Raw genomic sequence first — 18,618 nt, 5'->3', positions numbered from 1 at the left:
ACAGATATTTCTTTTGGGTCATGTCGTATGTTTCCTGGGGGGAGGGAAAAGCTGAGGAGCTCAGCAGAAGGGGGGCAGTTCTGTTCTGTGGGGTTGAGCAGGGCAGTGTGAGCTCACATAGCAGGTCTGTGCCCTGCCCCACAGCTCTGTGAAGGCCCCTGTCTGACCCGGGCAGACTCAGAGGCAGCTCTGCCATCTGCACTGCAGAATCAACGGCGGCTGTCACGGGGAGGGAAGTAGGAGCGGAGGCTACTGCAGGAGCAGCTACTGAGTGCAAACCGTGGCCCAGCCCCTTTCTTCCTCCTCCCCCCAGGGGCACTGGAACAATTTCTACGGTGGGGGTGCTGAGAGCCATCGAACCAAACTGTAAACCCAGGATATGATGAAAACCACTTCAAGCCAAAGGGTGCTGCAGCACCCTCCACAGCTCTGGTTCCAGCACTTATGCCTCCCGCCCCGTCCTGCAAACCATGGCCAAGCCCCTCTCTTCCTCCTCCCCCCTGCAAACCAGGGCCTGGCCCCTCTCTTCGTCCTCCCCCACCAATTTCCACCCCTTTCTCTTGTTTCTGTGTTTCCCTGTAGGTGCTGGCCAGTGCTGTGTGGCTTGCAGGAGCAGTGGTTTCAAGTACAACTGATACCCTGGGGCCCACCACACCGTTGGGGGCAGAGGTGCTGGGATTGCTGGGAGTAGCCAGTGTCAGGAGCTGGATCTCGCAGGGGAACGATTTGAAGGGACTCGGGGATTGGGGTGCAACGATTGGTACCCTGCAAGGCCAGGTTAGGGCTGGCATTGCCCAGAGGCCAGTGCGTGAGGGAGGGAGCTGACACCCAACTTCCACAGGGAACACCCTTTCGTTGGAGGCAGGGGTAACAGGGCGACTCACAGTCCTGAGCACAGTCCAAGAACCTCCCCTCCCCAGAACAATGGGATGGCTCTCCTGCTCCTCCCCGCTCCTTTCTCCCTCCAGCAACACCTGGCCTGGAAAGGGGCCAGGGGAACCTCACTGCAGCTGCCCCTTCTAGGCCTGGGAAAGGGGGGTGAAGAACCCCTGCAGCTGCGGGGGGAGCAGAGATGGGGCTGGGGGGCAGAATTGCTGTGGGGTTTGGGACGGTGCATAATTCATTGCTGGGCTGGCAAAGGGGCAGATGTGGGGCTGGGGGTAGAGCTGGACGGGGAACGTTTTTCCTCCTCCCTCCTGAAGCGTCACGATTTTGAAATTTTTTCCCATCTCGTGTTTGGACAAAAATATTGCAATGTCCAAAAAGTTTACGGACCGATAAACCTAAGAAAAAATTCCAGCCAGGTGACTGAAAACGCGTCTTTCAATTTCCACCTTTTTTGTCTTTTTTTTTTTTCCCAGTAGAAATAAAAAACGCAAGACAGCCATTTAGAAACTGAAAACAAAACGTTTTGTTTTGAAAAGAGCTATTGGGACAAGTTAAACCACTCTCCCACCCCCCACCCCCACCTGTAAATCTGGGATAACAGCCCTGACCTCCTTTGTGAAGCACTTTGAGAACTATGGATGCAAAGCGCTAGGCACGAACTAGGGATTATTAACAACAGCCATCAAGTGAGTCCTTTTCTCTCACACTGTCCTTTACTGGTTCGGGGGGGCTGCCTGACTGGTAAATGGAAAAATCCCAGTCTAATATTCTAACTAAAATCAATTTACAAAAGTTGAGCATAGTTCTGTATGAACCCAACAACAACAATTTAACAGCCTCTCTTCCTAAGAGATCTTTATTTACAAATAAGCTTCAAGTGTAGTTTCAAGGTGCATTAAAACCAAAGATATGGGGTTCTCAAACTGTGGGTCACGACCCCATTTTAATGGGGTCACCAGGTCTGGTGTTAGACTTGCTGGGGCCCGACGCTGAAGCAGAAGCCCAAGCCCAACTTCCCAGTGCTGAAGCCCTTGGGCTTTGGCTTTGGCCCTCCAGCCCAGAGTGGTGGGGCTCAGGCAGGCTCAGGCTTCGGTCCCCTCTCCTGGGGTTGCGGGGTAATGAAATTTGAGAACTCCTGAACAATAATCACAGACTTTGCTAAAGCTGATGGGTGTGCCAAGCACTGTTTCAATTTGTGGAAGAAGCAATTAAGCCCCTTTATACAGTAGCACCAGCTACAAAGAATGAAGTGACCCCCTCTGGGAGCTCAGGGCTAAGCCCTGCCTGCTGAGGGGTTTCCCAGATTGCAGACACACGGGCTAGGAGGATGGTTTTGCAGCCTGTGTGTGCTGGAGGCAGGAAGCCAGAAGCAGTTGTGGGAGCTTGAGAGGAGGCAGAGAGGCAGGGCTTCTTGGGCACAGAGCCTGTTGGTGGGGCAGACTTGGGGATTTCTGAGCAGAGAAACTGTTGGCTGTTGTTATTTTCTTCTGTGTTTGGGGAATCAGGATTGTGTGTGCATTCTTTGTGAATAAACTAGATCAGGGATTCAAACTCAAATCACCACAAAGGCCACATGAAGACTAGTACATTGGCCCGAGGACCACATCACTGACACCTTTTCATACAAAGATACAAAAGTGCCCCCCTCTGCCCCTGGCCCCGCCCCCACACCACCCCTTCCATGAGGCCCTGCCCCTGCCCTGCCTCTTTCCACCCCTTCCCCACCCCCATTCCAACCCGTTCCCCACAGTCCCCACCCCAACTCCGCCCCCCCTCCCTGCCCCTATTCCAACCCCTTCCCCAAATCCCCATCCCAGATCTGCCTCTTCTCCGCCTCCTCCCCTGGGCGCGCCACATCCCCGCTCCTTTCCCCTCACTCCCGGAAAGTCCTAAGCACTGCCAAACAGCTGTTTGTCGGTGGGAAGCTCTGGAAGGTAGGCGGAGGAACGGGGGTGTGGCGCACGGGGCAGGGGGAAAGGGGAGGTATGGCGGGCCGCAGGAAATAACTCCATGGGCCACATGTTTGTGACCCCTAAACTAGATTATATCATGAGCTCCCAGTGCGATGCGATCCTTAGTTGTATAAACAGGGGAGTAGTGAGTAGGAGCAGGGAGGAGATTTTTACCTCTGTATAAGGCATTGGTGAGACCCAGAGTGGAATACTGCATCCAGTTCTGGTGCTCACATTCTTGAAAGGATGTTGAAAAATTGGCGAGGGTGCAGCTGAGAGCCAGAAAAACGATTTGAGGGCTGGAGAAAATGCCTGACAGTGAGAGACCTGGGCAGCTCATTCTGTTTAGCTTCTCAAGGAAAAGAAGATTGAGAGGTGACTTGACCACCATGTACAAGGACCTTCATGGGAGAAAATCCCAGGTACTAAAGGGCTTTTTAGCCTACTGGGAAAGGCAGAACAAGAACCAATGACTGGACGTTAAAGCCAGACACATTCCAATTGGAGGCAACAGTGTTTCCCAGTGTGAATGATTAGCCATTGGAACAAACTCCTGAGGTGAATGGTGGATTCTCCATCACTTGATGTCTCCAAATCCAAACTGGCTGCCTTGCTGGAAGATGCTTTAGTCAAACACAAGTTATTGAGCTCAGTACAGGTAATCAGACTAGATTATATAATGGGCCCTTCTGACTTCAAACTCTGTGAATCTATGAAAACCTACCCAGAACATACCTGTCTGAATCATCAATTTCTCCTGCTAATGGAAACAACCCTACAAGGCCCTGAATATTGGCAAACCACTGGGGCTGAGGGGAACAGCACTACAGAGAAAGCTTCACCTCACAACTTCTCCATCTATGGAGCTTTCTTGCCACAGGGCTCACAATGAGGAAAGTATTTGCAATTAACAGCTATGGGGATTGAGCATTATGGGTTTCTAGAGACAGGAGAATGGGGCAGACATGGAGGAGGCAGCTGGAAGCAGCCAGTCGAACCATTGATGCCCAGTGCCACGTGACCTAAAGGACTGAGCGTTGCCCTGTGGCTTAGAAGACCTGGCTCTGCTGCTGGGTGATCTTCAGTAAGTCATTTTCCCTTCTCTGTGCCTCAGTTTCCCCACCTTTAAACAGGGATAATGATACTCCCTTCCTTTGTAAAGCACTTTGAGCTCTGCTAATAAAAAGCACATTATTGTTACTACTGTTTGAGCTAAAACAGCTCAGCCTGCTGTAGTAGTTGCAAGAGGAAGACACTAGGGGGCAGACAGGCTCACATGCACTGTTGCGTGTATTTCCCCCCAATCTGTTGCATCTCACTGGACCAGCCCTGGGCTCAGAGGTTAAGTCATCACAAGACACTGTGCTGTGAAATGACTGTGTGTTTATTATAGGGCCATGTTTGCTCCCCACTATACAACGACTTGTTTTCTCCAGTGCACAGGCTGAAACACAAGCTTTGGGACAGATCCATCCCTGCTGTATTTCCAGTGGGGTCTATAATCTTTATCCCCCTCTTGTGACAGGCAGGTGCAGAGCAGCCTCTGAGAGCAGCAGGGAGCATGTCATATCCCACTGGAGTCTGTATCTCCTGTTCTATGCCTCCTCCTTCTGCTATCTGCAGCCCCCCAGTAGTGGTCAGGTGTCCTGCGCCATCAGGACATGCCTCAGTGGCAGCCGGCAGTGCTGCTGTACATCAGCCAGATAACACAGTATAATGATATCCGTGTCGGTGCTGAGTTACATTAGCCCCTGGTTCCATTCCCTGTGCAGCTGTGTGGTTGCTGAGCATTAAGAAATGCATGGTTCAGAGTTTGTCCCGGACTCCTTTCAAAGCAGCGGGGGAACAGGTTGCATTACAGAAAGCTGATGTCACCGTGGAGATAAAGGGCATCGCTGTGCTCCTTGGCACGCTCAGAGCTTTGGTTTGCCCTGGGGGTGGGGGGTTCCTGCCTGCCCCTGAGAGCTTTGAATCAGCCCGCACATTCCTTTCCCAGTAGGTTTCTCTTGCAACACTTCGCGGAAGCTGTGGTGCAGATTTAACCCCTTTCCCCCCTGAATCCTTGTGTGCAAAAACCTGCCCTGTGTGTGGGTCTCAAGGGACAAGTTGTTACCTGTGAGAGTCGTGTGTAATTGGATGACGGAATATTTGAAACTGAGCAGCTGCGACCCCCCACCCCAATGGATCCCGAAGGCATCTGGGGCCGAGTGCCATCAGCAAGTCTCTCTGAGCAGAACTTTCTCCTGGTTCTGAAGGGGAATCTTCTCTTTGGTGTCTTCACCCCTCTTCATTCGGGACCTTTGATGAAAGAAGGGGGGAAATACCAATGAAGCAGAGAGGCAAAACAGGCATAAGTTATTTTTCAGCCAGTTTGAATACTAAAATGAGGCTCAGACATTAGTCACCAGGGCTGAACTTCACTAGAGGAACAATACAAGGGCATTATACCACTCAAAAACCCTGTGGTCTAGTGGTTGGTGCTCTGGCTGGAGACTGAGTTCTAATCCCAACTCTGCTATTGACCTACTGTGACACTGGGCAAGTTCTGTTTCCCCCACTCCCCGCATTGTCCATTTAGAACAGTGGTCCCCAAACTTTTCATTGTTGCACCCTCTCTTACCCCTGTCTGTGCACACACACCCTGAGCTGGGACTGGGAGCAGGACCGCAGTTCTGAGGGGTGAGGGGGGACACCGAGAGGGGTAAGGGGGTCCCCAGCGGGGGGCACGTCTGAGGCTAGGAACGGAGCCGTGGACAGGGGCTGAGGCTGGGGTTGGGGCCAGGCAAAAGTTGGGAGCAGAGTTGGGCTGGGTGGCACTCCCTCCCTGCTCCCCCGGAAGCTGGCCCAGGCCCTGCCGCCCCCCACAAATGTTCCTCTGGCACACCCCACATTTTGGACTGTCACAGATTTAGACTGTCAGATCTTCAGGACGAATCTGTCTCACTGTGCGTTTATACAGTGCCCAGCACAACAGGGGCCCCAACCTTGGATGGGGTCTGTGCAGCGCCTGGTCTGATGGGAGCCTGGATAGCTATCTATCTTTTGACATACAAGCCCAGTCTCTTTCTACTCACTGGAATCAGTCAGTGGATAGAGGATATCAGGAAACCCTTTGTACAGCACCTAGCACAACAGGGTCCAGGGCCATGATTGGACACCTGGGTGCCACAGTCATACAAATAATACCAACTCTCTGCACAATTTGCCTGGCTGGCTGCGGGGTGGACAGGGCTGATCCCAAGCACCAGCTGAGTGTTTTGGCCTTTGGAGCCCAAACCCTGTCTTGGCCGCAGGTGCCAGAGTCAGACAGGAAGAGCGGGGAGACCTTCCATCAGACCAACCTGCTCTCCACCTCCTCCACAGTGTCTGGCAGTGGTTGGTTGAGAGTCTCCGGGAGGAAGGTGGCCGCAATGCCAGAGATGATTGGGGCAGCACCGTAGACGATTGGCGGCAGGAAGGAGAAGTATTCATCCAACATCTTGGCCAAGGGAGCCACAATACCTCCTACCCGGGCCATGGTGCTGCCAAAGCCCAGTCCGGTCTGCCTGGCGTTGCAGGGAAATAACCATCCAGAACAGAGAAGGGTCAGCTCAGTACTGGGAGTGCAGAACTGCTGGGTGGGAATGCTAAACAGTGACACAGCAGGATGTGCTGCTCACCCTTCACAGTGCTGACCCCAGCATGGCACTAGGGGGCGCTGTGCTGCCGGGAGCAGGGTGAGGGCTCAGTAGGATATGCTGTCTTCTCACAGCCAGTGCAGACCCCCGTGTCCCAGCATGGCACGAGGGGGCGCTGTGCTGCAGGAGGCAGGGTGTGGGCTCACTAGGGGTATACTCTCCCCTCTCAGTCAGTGCTGACTCCAATGCTGCAGTGCCATGCTAGGGGGCACTGTGCTGCAAGGAATGGGGTGCAGGGCTCAGTAGGGGTCAGCTGGAAATACAGCATCTTACCTGATCGGTGTGGGGTAGAGCTCAGTTGTGAATAGAAACACGCAGTTGAAGGTGGCCGAAAGACATCCCTTCCCAATCACAGCCAGTGATGTGCGGACTATTTGCAGCTCTGCAAAGAGGGGACAAGGAGAATCCAGGGCTAGAACCCTGTTGCAAACTCCGAGCTCTCCCTTGCCTCCCTTCCATTCTGCATCCCAGCACTGTAACCTTGGCAGCCTCTCTCCTCTGCCCTGTTTCACCTGGCATATCCCCAACCCTGCTCTTTCTTCCTTCGTCACTTCTCCAAGACCCAGCCTTTCCCCTCTCTCCCATGGGTAAGAATCTCCTCCATCTCTCGATTGTTTTGTCCTCTTCCGCTCTGACCTCACTCGCGCCTACCTCAGGACTATTCAGATAGGTGGCTGTGTATGGAGATAGATAGGTGGTTAGGTATGACTGAGGGAGTCAATTACTCTTTGTTTGAGTTACTTTAGACTCATTGACATTTCTTGGAGGTTACGCGCTAAGCATTGTCGTATGTGGACTGGACCAAACCCACCTCTGGGCACAAAGATGTTGGTAATGATGACAAGCCCAGCCAGGAAGAGGAAGGCTGAGAGCGTGATCCTGCGCCCAATGTAGGACATGGAGATGGTGACCAACACTTTGGCCGGGAAGTCAACAGCTCCAAAAATCAACTGGATCACGTAGATACTGACGCCAAAGTTCTGCAGATCCATGGCCAGCCCGTAATAGGAGAAACTGGTCGAGAACCTGCCGTTCACCATAGAGAGGGAGGCAAAGAGATGAGTGAGAGTCCTGTTGAGTGTGCAGCCCGGTGAGATTTAGCTCCAGGCCTAGTTACAATTTAAGCCCAATCTAGATGGGACTTTAGCACTATCTAGGCCCTTGTGCCAGCCCTGTGAACAGCCACAAGGCCCTCCCCCCCCCAAGTTAGAGTTGGCCAGGGGAAATTTTAGTGTTACACTTGTGGGTGCTCTGGTTGGTGTGTGCAGTGATGTAACACAGTGTGGGGGGCATTATTCAAAGCAGGGATGCCCAGGATTGAATGGACACACAAAGGGCCCTAAAATGCACCAGCTTTAGAGAGAAAACCCACAGACCTGATAAGAACCTGACAGACTGGAAGATAAGAGCTAGATAGACACATAAGGTAGACAGACAGACTGAGTATGTCTAGGGATGGATTGAAGCATGGATGAATAACCCTTAGGCAGACAAATGTCCAAAATCTGTGGATTATCTATGCTTGGAAATGGACTAAGTATCGATTTGCAGGCGATACCATGATGGAAGGGGTTGCAAGCACTTTGAAGGGCAGGATTAGAATTCAAATCAAGAGTGGGTCTGCCAAACCTAATTTGGATCCAGATTTAGGATCAGGGACGAAGGGAAGGAGTGCTCTTACCACACAACTGAGAGGCAGCAGAATATCCGGCGTATGGCAGGTGTGCGTACCAGATCCGAGACAGTGTAGGATGACTTCACCATTGACAGTTCCTTCTGCATTTTGGAATTTAGGATCTAGTAGGGAACAAAAAGGTCAGTCGGGAAGCCCATGACAGCCCCATGGATTCAGCTGTGATGACACAGGACCTACAAATGGCTCCTTGCTTCGGCAAATGGTAGCTAGTCATTCCTTACTGAGGCAAACTCTCATGGACCTCAGGTTTCAATTCAACAAGACCTACTTATGATTGGATATAGAGTCCACATGTATTGACCATACAGGCCTGATATTATTGATACTATTAGTAATATTATGGTAGCACCAAGAGGCCCCAACTAAGATCAGTGCTCAATTATACAGCTCTTTCCCTCCCCCACCCAGCTATTTGAACCCTACCCCCCACTCACTCTGCCAGTGCCCCTCAATCCTGACCCACAGCCCTAGCTGCTATCCCAGCCCTGGGCCTCCTTTGAGCCCAGACTACCAATTGTGTGAAATGATGTGCTGGTTTTATAACATAGACAAATATCCGCAGGGGACTAAGTTAACATCTCTTTGGAGCAAGGGAGGAAGCTAGAGCTGGGCCAGCTCTCTGTTGAAATCAGGCTTTATTCAATCTCCTTTGCCCAGTGCTAGAAATCTGGTGGGACAGGCCCTAGTTCTGTGTCCTCTGATAGATTAAAAGGTTAAATGGCCTGATCCTCAGCTGGTGTAAATGAATGACTCCAGTGGAGTTGTGTCCATTTAGACCACCTGAGGAGCAAGCCCTTCATTAAAGACTCCATTGGGTCTCTTTACCTCTGTGGTAATCTTCTCCCCTTCTTCCCGTTTCCCATTCACTCTGGCGACCCTTTGAAGCACCTTCACTGCTCTGTCAGCTTTACCTGCCAGAACCAGCCAGCGGGCAGATTCTGCGAACCACCTGTTGAAAAAGGATAGTCAAATGTTTCTCTTGCAGAACCAAGGTCAATGATAAGAAAAGGAGTACTTGTGACACCTTAGAGACGAACAAATTTATTTGAGCATAAGCTTTCATGAGCTACAGCTCACTTCATCGGACGCATCCCATGAAGTGAGCTGTAGCTCACGAAAGCTTATGCTCAAATAAATTTGTTCGTCTCTAAGGTGCCACAAGTACTCCTTTTCTTTTTGCGGATACAGACTAACATGGCTGCTACTCTGAAAGGTCAGTGATGTGACCCACAACTTCGATGGGGTCCTCAAAGCAGGATCAGCTGAAATAATGCAGCACAAGATAATTATCTGTGTTACAGAGGGGGGAAATGAGGCACAGACAGGAGCAGGAACTTGCCCAGGGAGTCAGCAGCAGAGCCAGGAACAGAACCCAGGAGTTCTGTGCACCATCCTCTTGAAACCCAAATGCCTGACTCCTAGTTCCCTGCTGTAATTCTGCTTCTCTGAGAGCTGAGAATAGAATCCAGGAGTCCTGACTCCTAGCTCTAACCACTAGACACTGCCCCCCATCCTGTCTGCTAACAACCACAAGGAAAGAGGACAGCACTTGCGCCTAGAAGGAGAGCTCTCCAGAGACACGTACCAGGAATAGATGAGGAAGAAGAAGAAAGGCAAAGAGACAGTCAGCTGGAGCCAGCGCCAGTTGGGGATGCCATATGCCAAGCCCGCCAGCAGGATCTGGCCCAGGGTATAGATGAATCCTGTGATGGCAATGGTGATGGTGCGGAACTGAGTGGGGATCCACTCCACAACTGCAAGGAAAGGAACCTTGTTTAACCTGCCCATGGGCAGTGACGAGGATACTGCTAGCCCTGACTCTCCTTGGACCCACTGGCACCACATGTTACTGCACCCTGCAGGGCTGCAACAGAGAAGAGGCAGCAGAGGGAATGTGAAAACAGCTCTGTACTTCGAGCTGAAATAGCCATGCTGGAGAAAGCAACTCTTGCCCCTGCTACCTTCAGACCCCCAGTGGTAGCCAGGGATATTGCAGCCTCCAGTGCTGCAGCTCTCCCAGTGGTAGTAGATGATATTACAACCCTGTGAGGCTGGAGCTGCTTCAGCCCATAGCCCAGTGGCAGCAGGTGGTAGCAAGGAGAATGTACAAACAGCCCAATACCCTGAACTGAAATAGCCCCATGGGAGCCTGCTTCCATGCTCTGCACTTCCTCCCTTTGCTACCTGCAGGCCCCTGGGTCATGCAGGTGTACCGAGCCCCCAGGAGATCCCCAGTGCCAGCAGGTGGTATTGCACCTTTTAGTACATCAGTCACAGTATCTGTTATGGGTTGAGGTGAGACACTTGAGACCTAGCTGCTAAACAGGCAGGGCTTACTCAGGCAAGCGATGCTGAGCCCAAAGCCAGATAGCGCCATCCCACCCAGGAAGCGGAAGACACAGTAGGAGATGTAACTGGGGGAGAAGGCCGTGCAGGTTCCCATGACAGCCAGCTGCAGAAAGGACCAGATCAGCATTGCCTTGCGTCCAAACCTATGGCAAAGGGGGACAGAGAAGGGAATAAGTAACAGGCATTGAGTTAACAGAGAAGGGAATAAGTAACAGGCATTGAGCTGGTCAGGGCTCAGCTGTGGGTCAAATGGGCTATGATGTGATTGGAGAGGAGGTGATTCTTGGGGCTGATAGGACCATTGGCTTCCAATGGCATGTCCACCTAGGTTGCCATGGACAACAGACCATGAACAAGATGGGGACAATGTGGAGTGATGGTTGACAGATTTTAAGGCTAGATGGGAGCATTAGATTGTCCAGTCTGACTTTTGTATAACACAGATCATTGGGCTAATTCACTAGGACCGGAGGTCCCAACTGAAACTGGGGCTCCATTGTGCCAGGTGCTGCACAGACCCACAGTGAGACCAAAGCTCCAGTGTGCCAGGCGCTGCTCCGCCCCTGACTGAGATCAGGGCCCCATTGTGCTGGACACTGCCCAGAGCTGAAGTGAGAGACCATCCCAGAGAGCTTGCCCCAAACAGACAGAATACCAAAAGGAAAAGTGGGGCAGAGAGAGAGGGAGGGACTTGCCCCAGGTCACACAGCAGAGCAGGGAATAGAACGCAGGTTTCCTGAGTCCCTGCCCTGTGCTGCCCAGATCAGCTTACCTGTCAGAGAGACCGCCTAGCACGAGTGCTCCCAGCAGCACCCCAGCCATGTAGATTGACTGCGCCATCTGCCGGAACTTCCGCAAGTTACACACCAGGTCCCACTGCAGGTGGGGGAAGGGAGACAGAGAGCAAGTCAGTAATTTCTGCAGAGGCCCAGTGGATGGTGGTCAGATCCTAAAGCACTGGAGCATTGCAACAAGTCACAGCCAGTGCGCTGTGAACTCACAAAGTGTCCGAGGTGCCTGGTGTCTATGTACACCAGTGGTTGCTGTCATTACACATGCTGTGGTTGTGCAACACAGTCACGAGTGTCCTGTTCTCATTACCCTGGAGCAACTCCCACTGGAATCACTGGGGCTGATTCTCACTCATGCTTAGGCCCCTCTGTGCCTCTCTGGCAACATAAAGGAGCCTTAAAGTGAGTGGTGTGGCCTCCTAGGAATCCCCACTGAGCTGGATGCCTCCCTGGCTGGTGTGGAGCTGGAATAAGGGCTGATGCAGGGGAAGAATGGGCACCTGGCCAGAATGAACGGCACTCTGGCTATTCTCTTCCTCCCAGGGGCTGTGGGAAGCAGCACATATGTGGAGCAGCCCAGGGGTTCTTGTCCCTGGCTGCCATCCCTGCCCTGACCATTCTCCCCTCCCAAAAGATGCACTGGTGATGCCGATTTTGCAAAAGCAATTACAGTAACAAACACCATGGTAATAGGCCTACGAGAAACAGAGAGGGGTTTGTATGGTGATAGATGATGGGTGTGTCTGGGGATAGATATTACAGACACATGGAATGTGTTTCACACTACTATATCACCTGTATATATGCTGTCCGTTATCTGTATGGGCTAGGGTTGGTATTCCAGGTTCCTGGGTGAGTAACAGGGTTAAACAAGTCTGGAGAAGCCTCAGCCCTTGGGGAAATTGCATAACCTGGTTTGAACTGGTTGACAAAGGTGACCACACAGAGGACTGAGAAAGGTCTGAAGTGATAATTCTCACCTGATCCAAGAAGTGATATAATGCTGTGCCCAAAAGGCACGGGGAGGGTTTGAAGTTCTGTGTTCCTACCTCATTTGGACGATGGGTGACTGCCAGATAAGACAGGCACATGTATAAACTATTGATTGTTTTCAAGGTATGGTTTTCTGTAATGCTTTAGTTCTGAATAAATTGTACTTTGCTTTCGGATGGCTGGTGGGGCCCTGGGTAAGCAGAGCTGCAGGTGTTGAATTCAAGTCAGGCCTGCAGGGATAATCACAGTGAGTTGCAAGAAGAATGGCAAGTTTGCTCTGGGGGGAGAGAGTTGTGGGACTCCATCCCAATAGAGGTGAGGACCGGAGGCTTGAGACCTTAGTGGGGGTGCCCTAGAGGAGGCCACGAAGGGGTCAGACATTTAGTTACCACAGGAATTGTGAGGACATGTAGAGGGATGGATGGATAGATAGAGGGGTGCGTAAGGAAATGGATGGATAGACTAACAAATCAAAATCTCTGCAGATATGTTCTCGGCAGTTTTTGCCAAGAACCCCAGTCATTAGAGCAAAGCATTTGTGGGCATGTTAGCTCCCAGCAGGTAGCCTGAGAGAGCCCAGTGCCATGTGGCCAGGCAGTGGCCTTTGTACTTCCTTCAGAGTAATTTTGGACTGTAGAGTTTCAGTGGTGTTGATCAGTATCACTGGGATTCATGGAAGTGATGTTCTGTAGTCTGTGGTCCGCCATAACCCCCAGCTCATTCCCAGCAGTATGACGGCTTAGCCAGTTAGTCCTCTTTCTGTAGTTGTGCATTGTATTTTTCCTTCCTAACTGCAGTACTTTGCACTTGCCTTTACTGAATTTCATTGTGTTGATTTCAGACTGTAACAAGCTGCCCTGCTTCCCAGCTCCCAGAGACCCCACTGCTGCTCCCGAAGTCTCTTCTCAGGCACTTTTATTTCTCCAGGTTTTGGGCAAACGCAACACAAACAGTTCCTCAGCCCACCCTGGGCTACAGCTTCCACCTAGGGTGACTGTATGTCCCAGTTTGGCCGTGACGGTCCCATTTTTCAGCTCTGTCCGGGCCGTCCCTACTTTTCCCCCAAAACTGGGCATTTGTCCTGGCTGCAAGGCAGAGTGGAGGGTGGGGGCTGCTGTCCAGGGGCTCAACTGAAAGCAGCACTGCCTGCCAGCAGGAGAGCAGAGAAATTTGCTGCTGACGGGCAGTGCTGCCTTCTTCAGAGCTGACCCCCTGGGCAGCGTGGAGCTCGGTGGGTCAGCCCCAGTCCCGCCGCAGGTGTCACAGAGCTCAGTGAGTCCATCTCAGCCCTGGACGGCATAGGGAGGGCAGCTCTGGTGAGCTCTGTGCGTGGGGGGATAGGAGAGAACGGGGGATGGGGGAGCAGCTCGGGGAAGCTCTGGGCCATCCCGTTTTTACTTTAAGAAATATGGTCACCCTACTTCCAGGGGTTTTTCCCCTTTACCTTTCAGTGGTTCCAGCAGGAATCTTCCATGCTCTGTTCCCTGAGCACCACCTCCCAGGGCTTTCTCCTTGGAAGGCCCTTTCCCCGCAGCAGGTTTCCACTCCCTCCCCTCCCAGGGATCGCTTAGGAACTCCCTGATTCTTGCAGCTCCCTGGCTCTGTCTCAGTAGGTCTCTCCCAGCAGGTTCCCATGGCCTCCCATCCACAGAACTTCCTGCTTCTGGCCTGTGTCCCTATTCCCAGGGAGCTAGCAGCGGCTTCCCATGTCTACTCTCTCTACACCCTTTCCTAACTGATGAGACCTGATGCACCCAGGTGTCCCCCTCTAATCATTATACGCTGACCAAGCACAGGTGCATTGGCCCTGCTCCTTCTTAGAGAATATCTATGAACTGATGTCACCCTGTGACACAGACATTTCTCCAACTTATCAAGGTCCTTTTGAATTCTAATCCTGCCCTTCAAGGTGCTTGCAACTCCTCCCATCATGGTGTCACCTGCGAATTTGATAAACATACTCTCCACTGCATGATCCTAGTCACTAAATGAAAATGTCGAATAGTACCTGAGGGACCCCACTAGATACATCCTCCCAATTTGACAGCGAACCATTGATTACTATTCTGAGAATGGTCTTTCAGCCAGATATGCACCCCCCCCGTTATAGTAGTTTCATCTAGACCACATTTCCCTAATTTGCATGTCATGTGGGACTGTGTCAAAAGCCTTGCTAAAATCAAGACCTATCACATATACTGCTTCCCCCCATCCACTAGCCAGTTACTCTGTCAAAGAAGGAAATTAGGTTTGTTTGTCATGATTTGTTCTTGACAAATCCATGTTGGCTATTACTTACAACCCTATTATTCTCTAGGTGCTTACAAACTGATTGTTAAATAATTTGTTCCAGTATCTTTCCAAGTATTGTAGTGGGCCGACTGATCTATGATTCTATTATTCCTTCTTTATTCCCCTTTTTAGAAATAGGTACATTTACCCTTCTCCAGTCCTCTGGGACCTCACCCATCTTCCTTGAGTTCTCAAGGATAAACACTTATGGTTTTGAGATTGTTGCAGGTAGTTCCTTAAGTACCCTAGGGTGAATTTCATCTGGCTGTGCCAACTTGAATACATCTAACTTGTCTAAATATTCTTTAATCTGTTCTTTCCCTATTCTGGCTTGTGTTCCTTCCCCCTGGTTCTTAATGTTAAATCTGTTAAACATCTTGTCACAATTATCCTTTTCAGTGAAGACTGAAGCAAAATGGGCATTAAACTCTTCAGTCTTCTTAATGTCATCCATTAGCAGCTCTCCTTCCCTGCTAAGTAAAGGACCTACATTTTCCTTTGCTTTTCTCTTGCTCCTGATGTATTTATAGAATCTTCACTTATTGCCTTTTATATCCCTTGCTAGGTGTAACTTGTTTTGTGCCTTAGCCTGTCTGATTTTGTCCCTTCATACTTGCACTATTCTTTTGTACACATCCTTAGCCATTAGTCCATGTTTCCACTTTTTGTAGGTTTCCTTTTTGATTTTCAGGTCATTGAAGATGTCCTGATGGGCCATATTGGCCTCTTACCTTTCTTACTGTCTTTCCTGTGTATCAGGATGGTTTGCAGTTGTGCCTTTAATATTGTCTCTTTAAGAAACGGCCAGCCCTCTTGAACTCCTTTTTCCCTTAGCCCTGGTCTACACTAGGACTTTAGGTCGAATTTAGCAGCGTTAAATCGATGTAAACCTGCACCCGTCCACACAATGAAGCCCTTTATTTCGACTTAAAGGGCTCTTAAAATCGATTTCCTTACTCCACCCCTGACAAGTGGATTAGCGCTTAAATCGACCTTGCCGGCTCGAATTTGGGGTACTGTGGACACAATTCGATGGTATTGGCCTCCGGGAGCTATCCCAGAGTGCTCCATTGTGACCGCTCTGGACAGCACTCTCAGATGCCCTATTGTTTGCCGTTGCTCTGACGCAGGGAGGGGCGACTGAGGACACGGCTTACAGGGTTGGCTTCAGGGACCTAAAATCAACAAATGGGGTGTCTTTACATCAAGGAGTATTTCAGGCAGGACTTCACGGAGGGTTCCAATAAGAAATGGTGCACCTAAGTTATCGTTCTTATTGGAACAAGAAGGTTAGCCTGGCCTCTGATTGATACATGGCTAGATTTACCTCGCTGCACCTTCTCTGTGAGTGACTGCAGTGTGACCTAGAAGAATGAGTCCCCTAGACGGGGGAGAGGGGGAAGCAAATGAATACAGAACAAATCTGGTCTATTTCTTGTTTTGATCCACTCCATCTATCTTTTACATCTTTGGCCGGCAGCAGACGGTGCAGAAGGACTGCATGCCATCCTCATCTCTTGCCTGCCTGGCAGAAGATGGTACAGTACGACTGCTAGCGATCCGTATCGCCTGCCTGCTCACCATAAGACGGTTCAATAGGACTGACTGCAGGACTAAAGAGAATGACCTGGTCAAGTCACTCTAAATTAAGTCCCTGCGCCCATGTCTGTCCAGGCACTCCCAGCCGACGTGGCCAGGAGCACCTCGGACATGACGATGACGGCTACCAGTCGTACTGTACCGTCTATTGCCACAAGGCAAGGGGTTGCTGCTACTGTGTAGCAAAGCCGTACCGCGTCTGCCAGCACCCAGGAGTCATAGGGTGACGGTTACCTGAGCGGGCTCCATGCTTGCCGTGGTATGGCGTCTGCACAGGTAACTCAGGAAAAAAGGCGTGAAACGATTTTCTGCCCTTGCTTTCACGGAGGGAGGGAGGGAACGGGGGCCTGACGATATGTACCCAGAACCACCCGCGACAATGTTTTAGCCCCATCAGGCATTGGGATCTCAACCCAGAATTCCAATGGGCAGCGGAGACTGCGGGAACTGTGGGATAGCTATCCACAGTGCAATGCTCCGGAAGTCGACTCTAGCCTCGGTACTGTGGAAGCACTCCGCCGAGTTAATGCACTTAATGCACTTAGAGCATTTTCTGTGGGGACACACACACTCGAATATATAAAACCGATTTCTAAAAAACCGACTTCTATAAATTCGACGTTATTCCGTAGTGTAGACATACCCTTAGATTTTCTTCCCCTGGAACCCCACCTACCAGTTCTCTGAGTTTGTTAAAATGGGCTTTTTTGAAGTCCATTGTCCTCATTCTGCTGCTCTCACTCCTTCCTTTCCTTAGAATCACTAAATCTCTCATTTCATGATCACTTTCGCTCAAATTGCCTTCTGTCTTCAGATTCTCAACCAATTCCTCGGCTAGTCAGAATCAAGTCTAAAATAGCCGACACCGCTCCCCCCTCCCCCCCAGCCACTTCCTCACCTTTTGAAACAAGTTGTCTCCAACACATTCCAATAACTTATTGAAGATTTTGTGTTTTGCTGTATCTCTGTCCCCATACAAACCGCTGTGTCTCTCTGTCCCATACACATCCCTTTGTCTACCTAGTTATGTATGCGATCCTCCTCTCTCTGATTCCAGAGCACCTGGACATTAATGGCACCTGGTGCCCCCAACATGCCCATTCCACCTAGTTCCTAGCAGCGGAGTATGTCTCACCTCGGTAATGATGGTGGAGGTGAACACGCTCCTATCGTAGGTCCATCCTTCCGTGCAGGGCTCTGTGTCCAGCTGAGTTCCATTGGGCTCGGTGACGTTGGGGTCTAGGAGCTGCCACTGAGCGGTGACAAAACGGCGGCACTTCTCTGGCTGCCGGTTCCTGTCCATGGGGATGGTGACCCGGAGCAGGTCCTGGGAGCCCAGGTGCAGGGTGGCATTAGCGTAGCGGGTGTTGTTGGCATTGATATGGACTTGGCAGTGGTGCCCCGGGATGGCGGCGGTGAAGTTCTGCAGGAGGTTGTGGCTGGCCATCAGCACGATGGGGATGGTAAGCAACATTGTGTGGATAATTTGGAAACGTCCCATGCCGCCCACCTGGTGTAAGAATTCGGCGAAAGACATGGTCCCGCTGGAAGCACCTTGCCCTCAGAAATAACCCCAGGCTACAAAAAATACTCTAGGATCCAAAATACTTCTAGAGCTGCATGGATCTCAAACCCAAAAGGTGATTACAGGGCTGCTGCTGCCTCTGAGCTAATGCAACTCCTTCTGTAATGGAACGTCACGCTCCTAGATCCAGCAGTCCAGAGGTCACTCCCCTCAAGGGGAATCTGGTGTGCAACAGACTGGGGCTTTAGAAGGCTGATGGAAGAGTCCGTGGAGCCCTGGAGAGATTTGGCGTCTACCTAAGACGCTGCTGCGGAGTTGCTCCCAGTGCTGAAATATCCACAGGAGAGCTGGCGAAAGAGCTTTTTAGTTTGATCGAGGTGCTTCTGCCATGGATTTGTACCTGTGGCTTGAGATTAAAGTCCCTGTGTCTGTGAATCTTCCATGTAGCCCAGCAGAACCGGTGTCCCTTCTATGGCAAACAAAACAGGGCTTGTTAAAATCCACCATCAGTCATCTGCTTTGCAAATGTCACTAGGCACCTTTGCTAGGGGGGGTGAAACCTTCCTAGATTCCTGTTTTCCCCCTTGCAGCAAAGAGATCCTGATTTAAGGGTCTTTGAGAGGATTATATAAGCTTTAATCAGCTCATTTGGTTAAAGTTATACTCCTGTTTTAAGGGATTAGTTCAAATGAAAAGGGAAAAAAGCTGAAAAAAATTAAAGGGGAAAATGGAGAAAAATGCAGCAGAGGAAAGTGCACTGGGTCTCGCTGGAGGACAGGTTCAGTCTAAGGGTTGGGGCTCAGAATTGTGACATCCCCACAGAGCAAAGTCAGGGGAAGCCAGCCTTCTGGAATTG

At 50.9% G+C, this 18,618-nt stretch overlaps 1 protein-coding gene across 2 annotated transcripts; it reads right to left on the bottom strand.

Moving 5' to 3' along the window:
* Positions 1-4,206: 4,206 nt before the first annotated feature.
* Positions 4,207-18,618, bottom strand: LOC140914313 (solute carrier family 22 member 6-A). 2 transcript variants are annotated; one of them, XM_073351813.2, is made up of 10 exons: positions 17,373-18,604; positions 11,335-11,438; positions 10,551-10,705; positions 9,799-9,967; positions 9,039-9,162; positions 8,199-8,314; positions 7,329-7,543; positions 6,791-6,899; positions 6,182-6,385; positions 4,207-5,138 (listed from the first exon to the last, which is right to left on the bottom strand). In XM_073351813.2, exons 1-10 carry the CDS (start codon positions 17,772-17,774, stop codon positions 5,054-5,056), a joined length of 1,683 nt encoding a protein of 560 aa, XP_073207914.1. In that variant the 5' UTR covers positions 17,775-18,604; the 3' UTR covers positions 4,207-5,053. The 2 variants fall into 2 exon arrangements, with proteins under 2 accessions (XP_073207914.1, XP_073207915.1); XM_073351814.2 differs by lacking the exon at positions 6,182-6,385 and having other exon boundaries at positions 17,373-18,618.

This window comes from Lepidochelys kempii, chromosome 7 (assembly GCF_965140285.1).
Source record: "Lepidochelys kempii isolate rLepKem1 chromosome 7, rLepKem1.hap1, whole genome shotgun sequence".
Lineage (NCBI taxonomy): Eukaryota > Metazoa > Chordata > Testudines > Cheloniidae > Lepidochelys > Lepidochelys kempii.
This window is presented reverse-complemented; position numbering and strand designations above follow the sequence as displayed.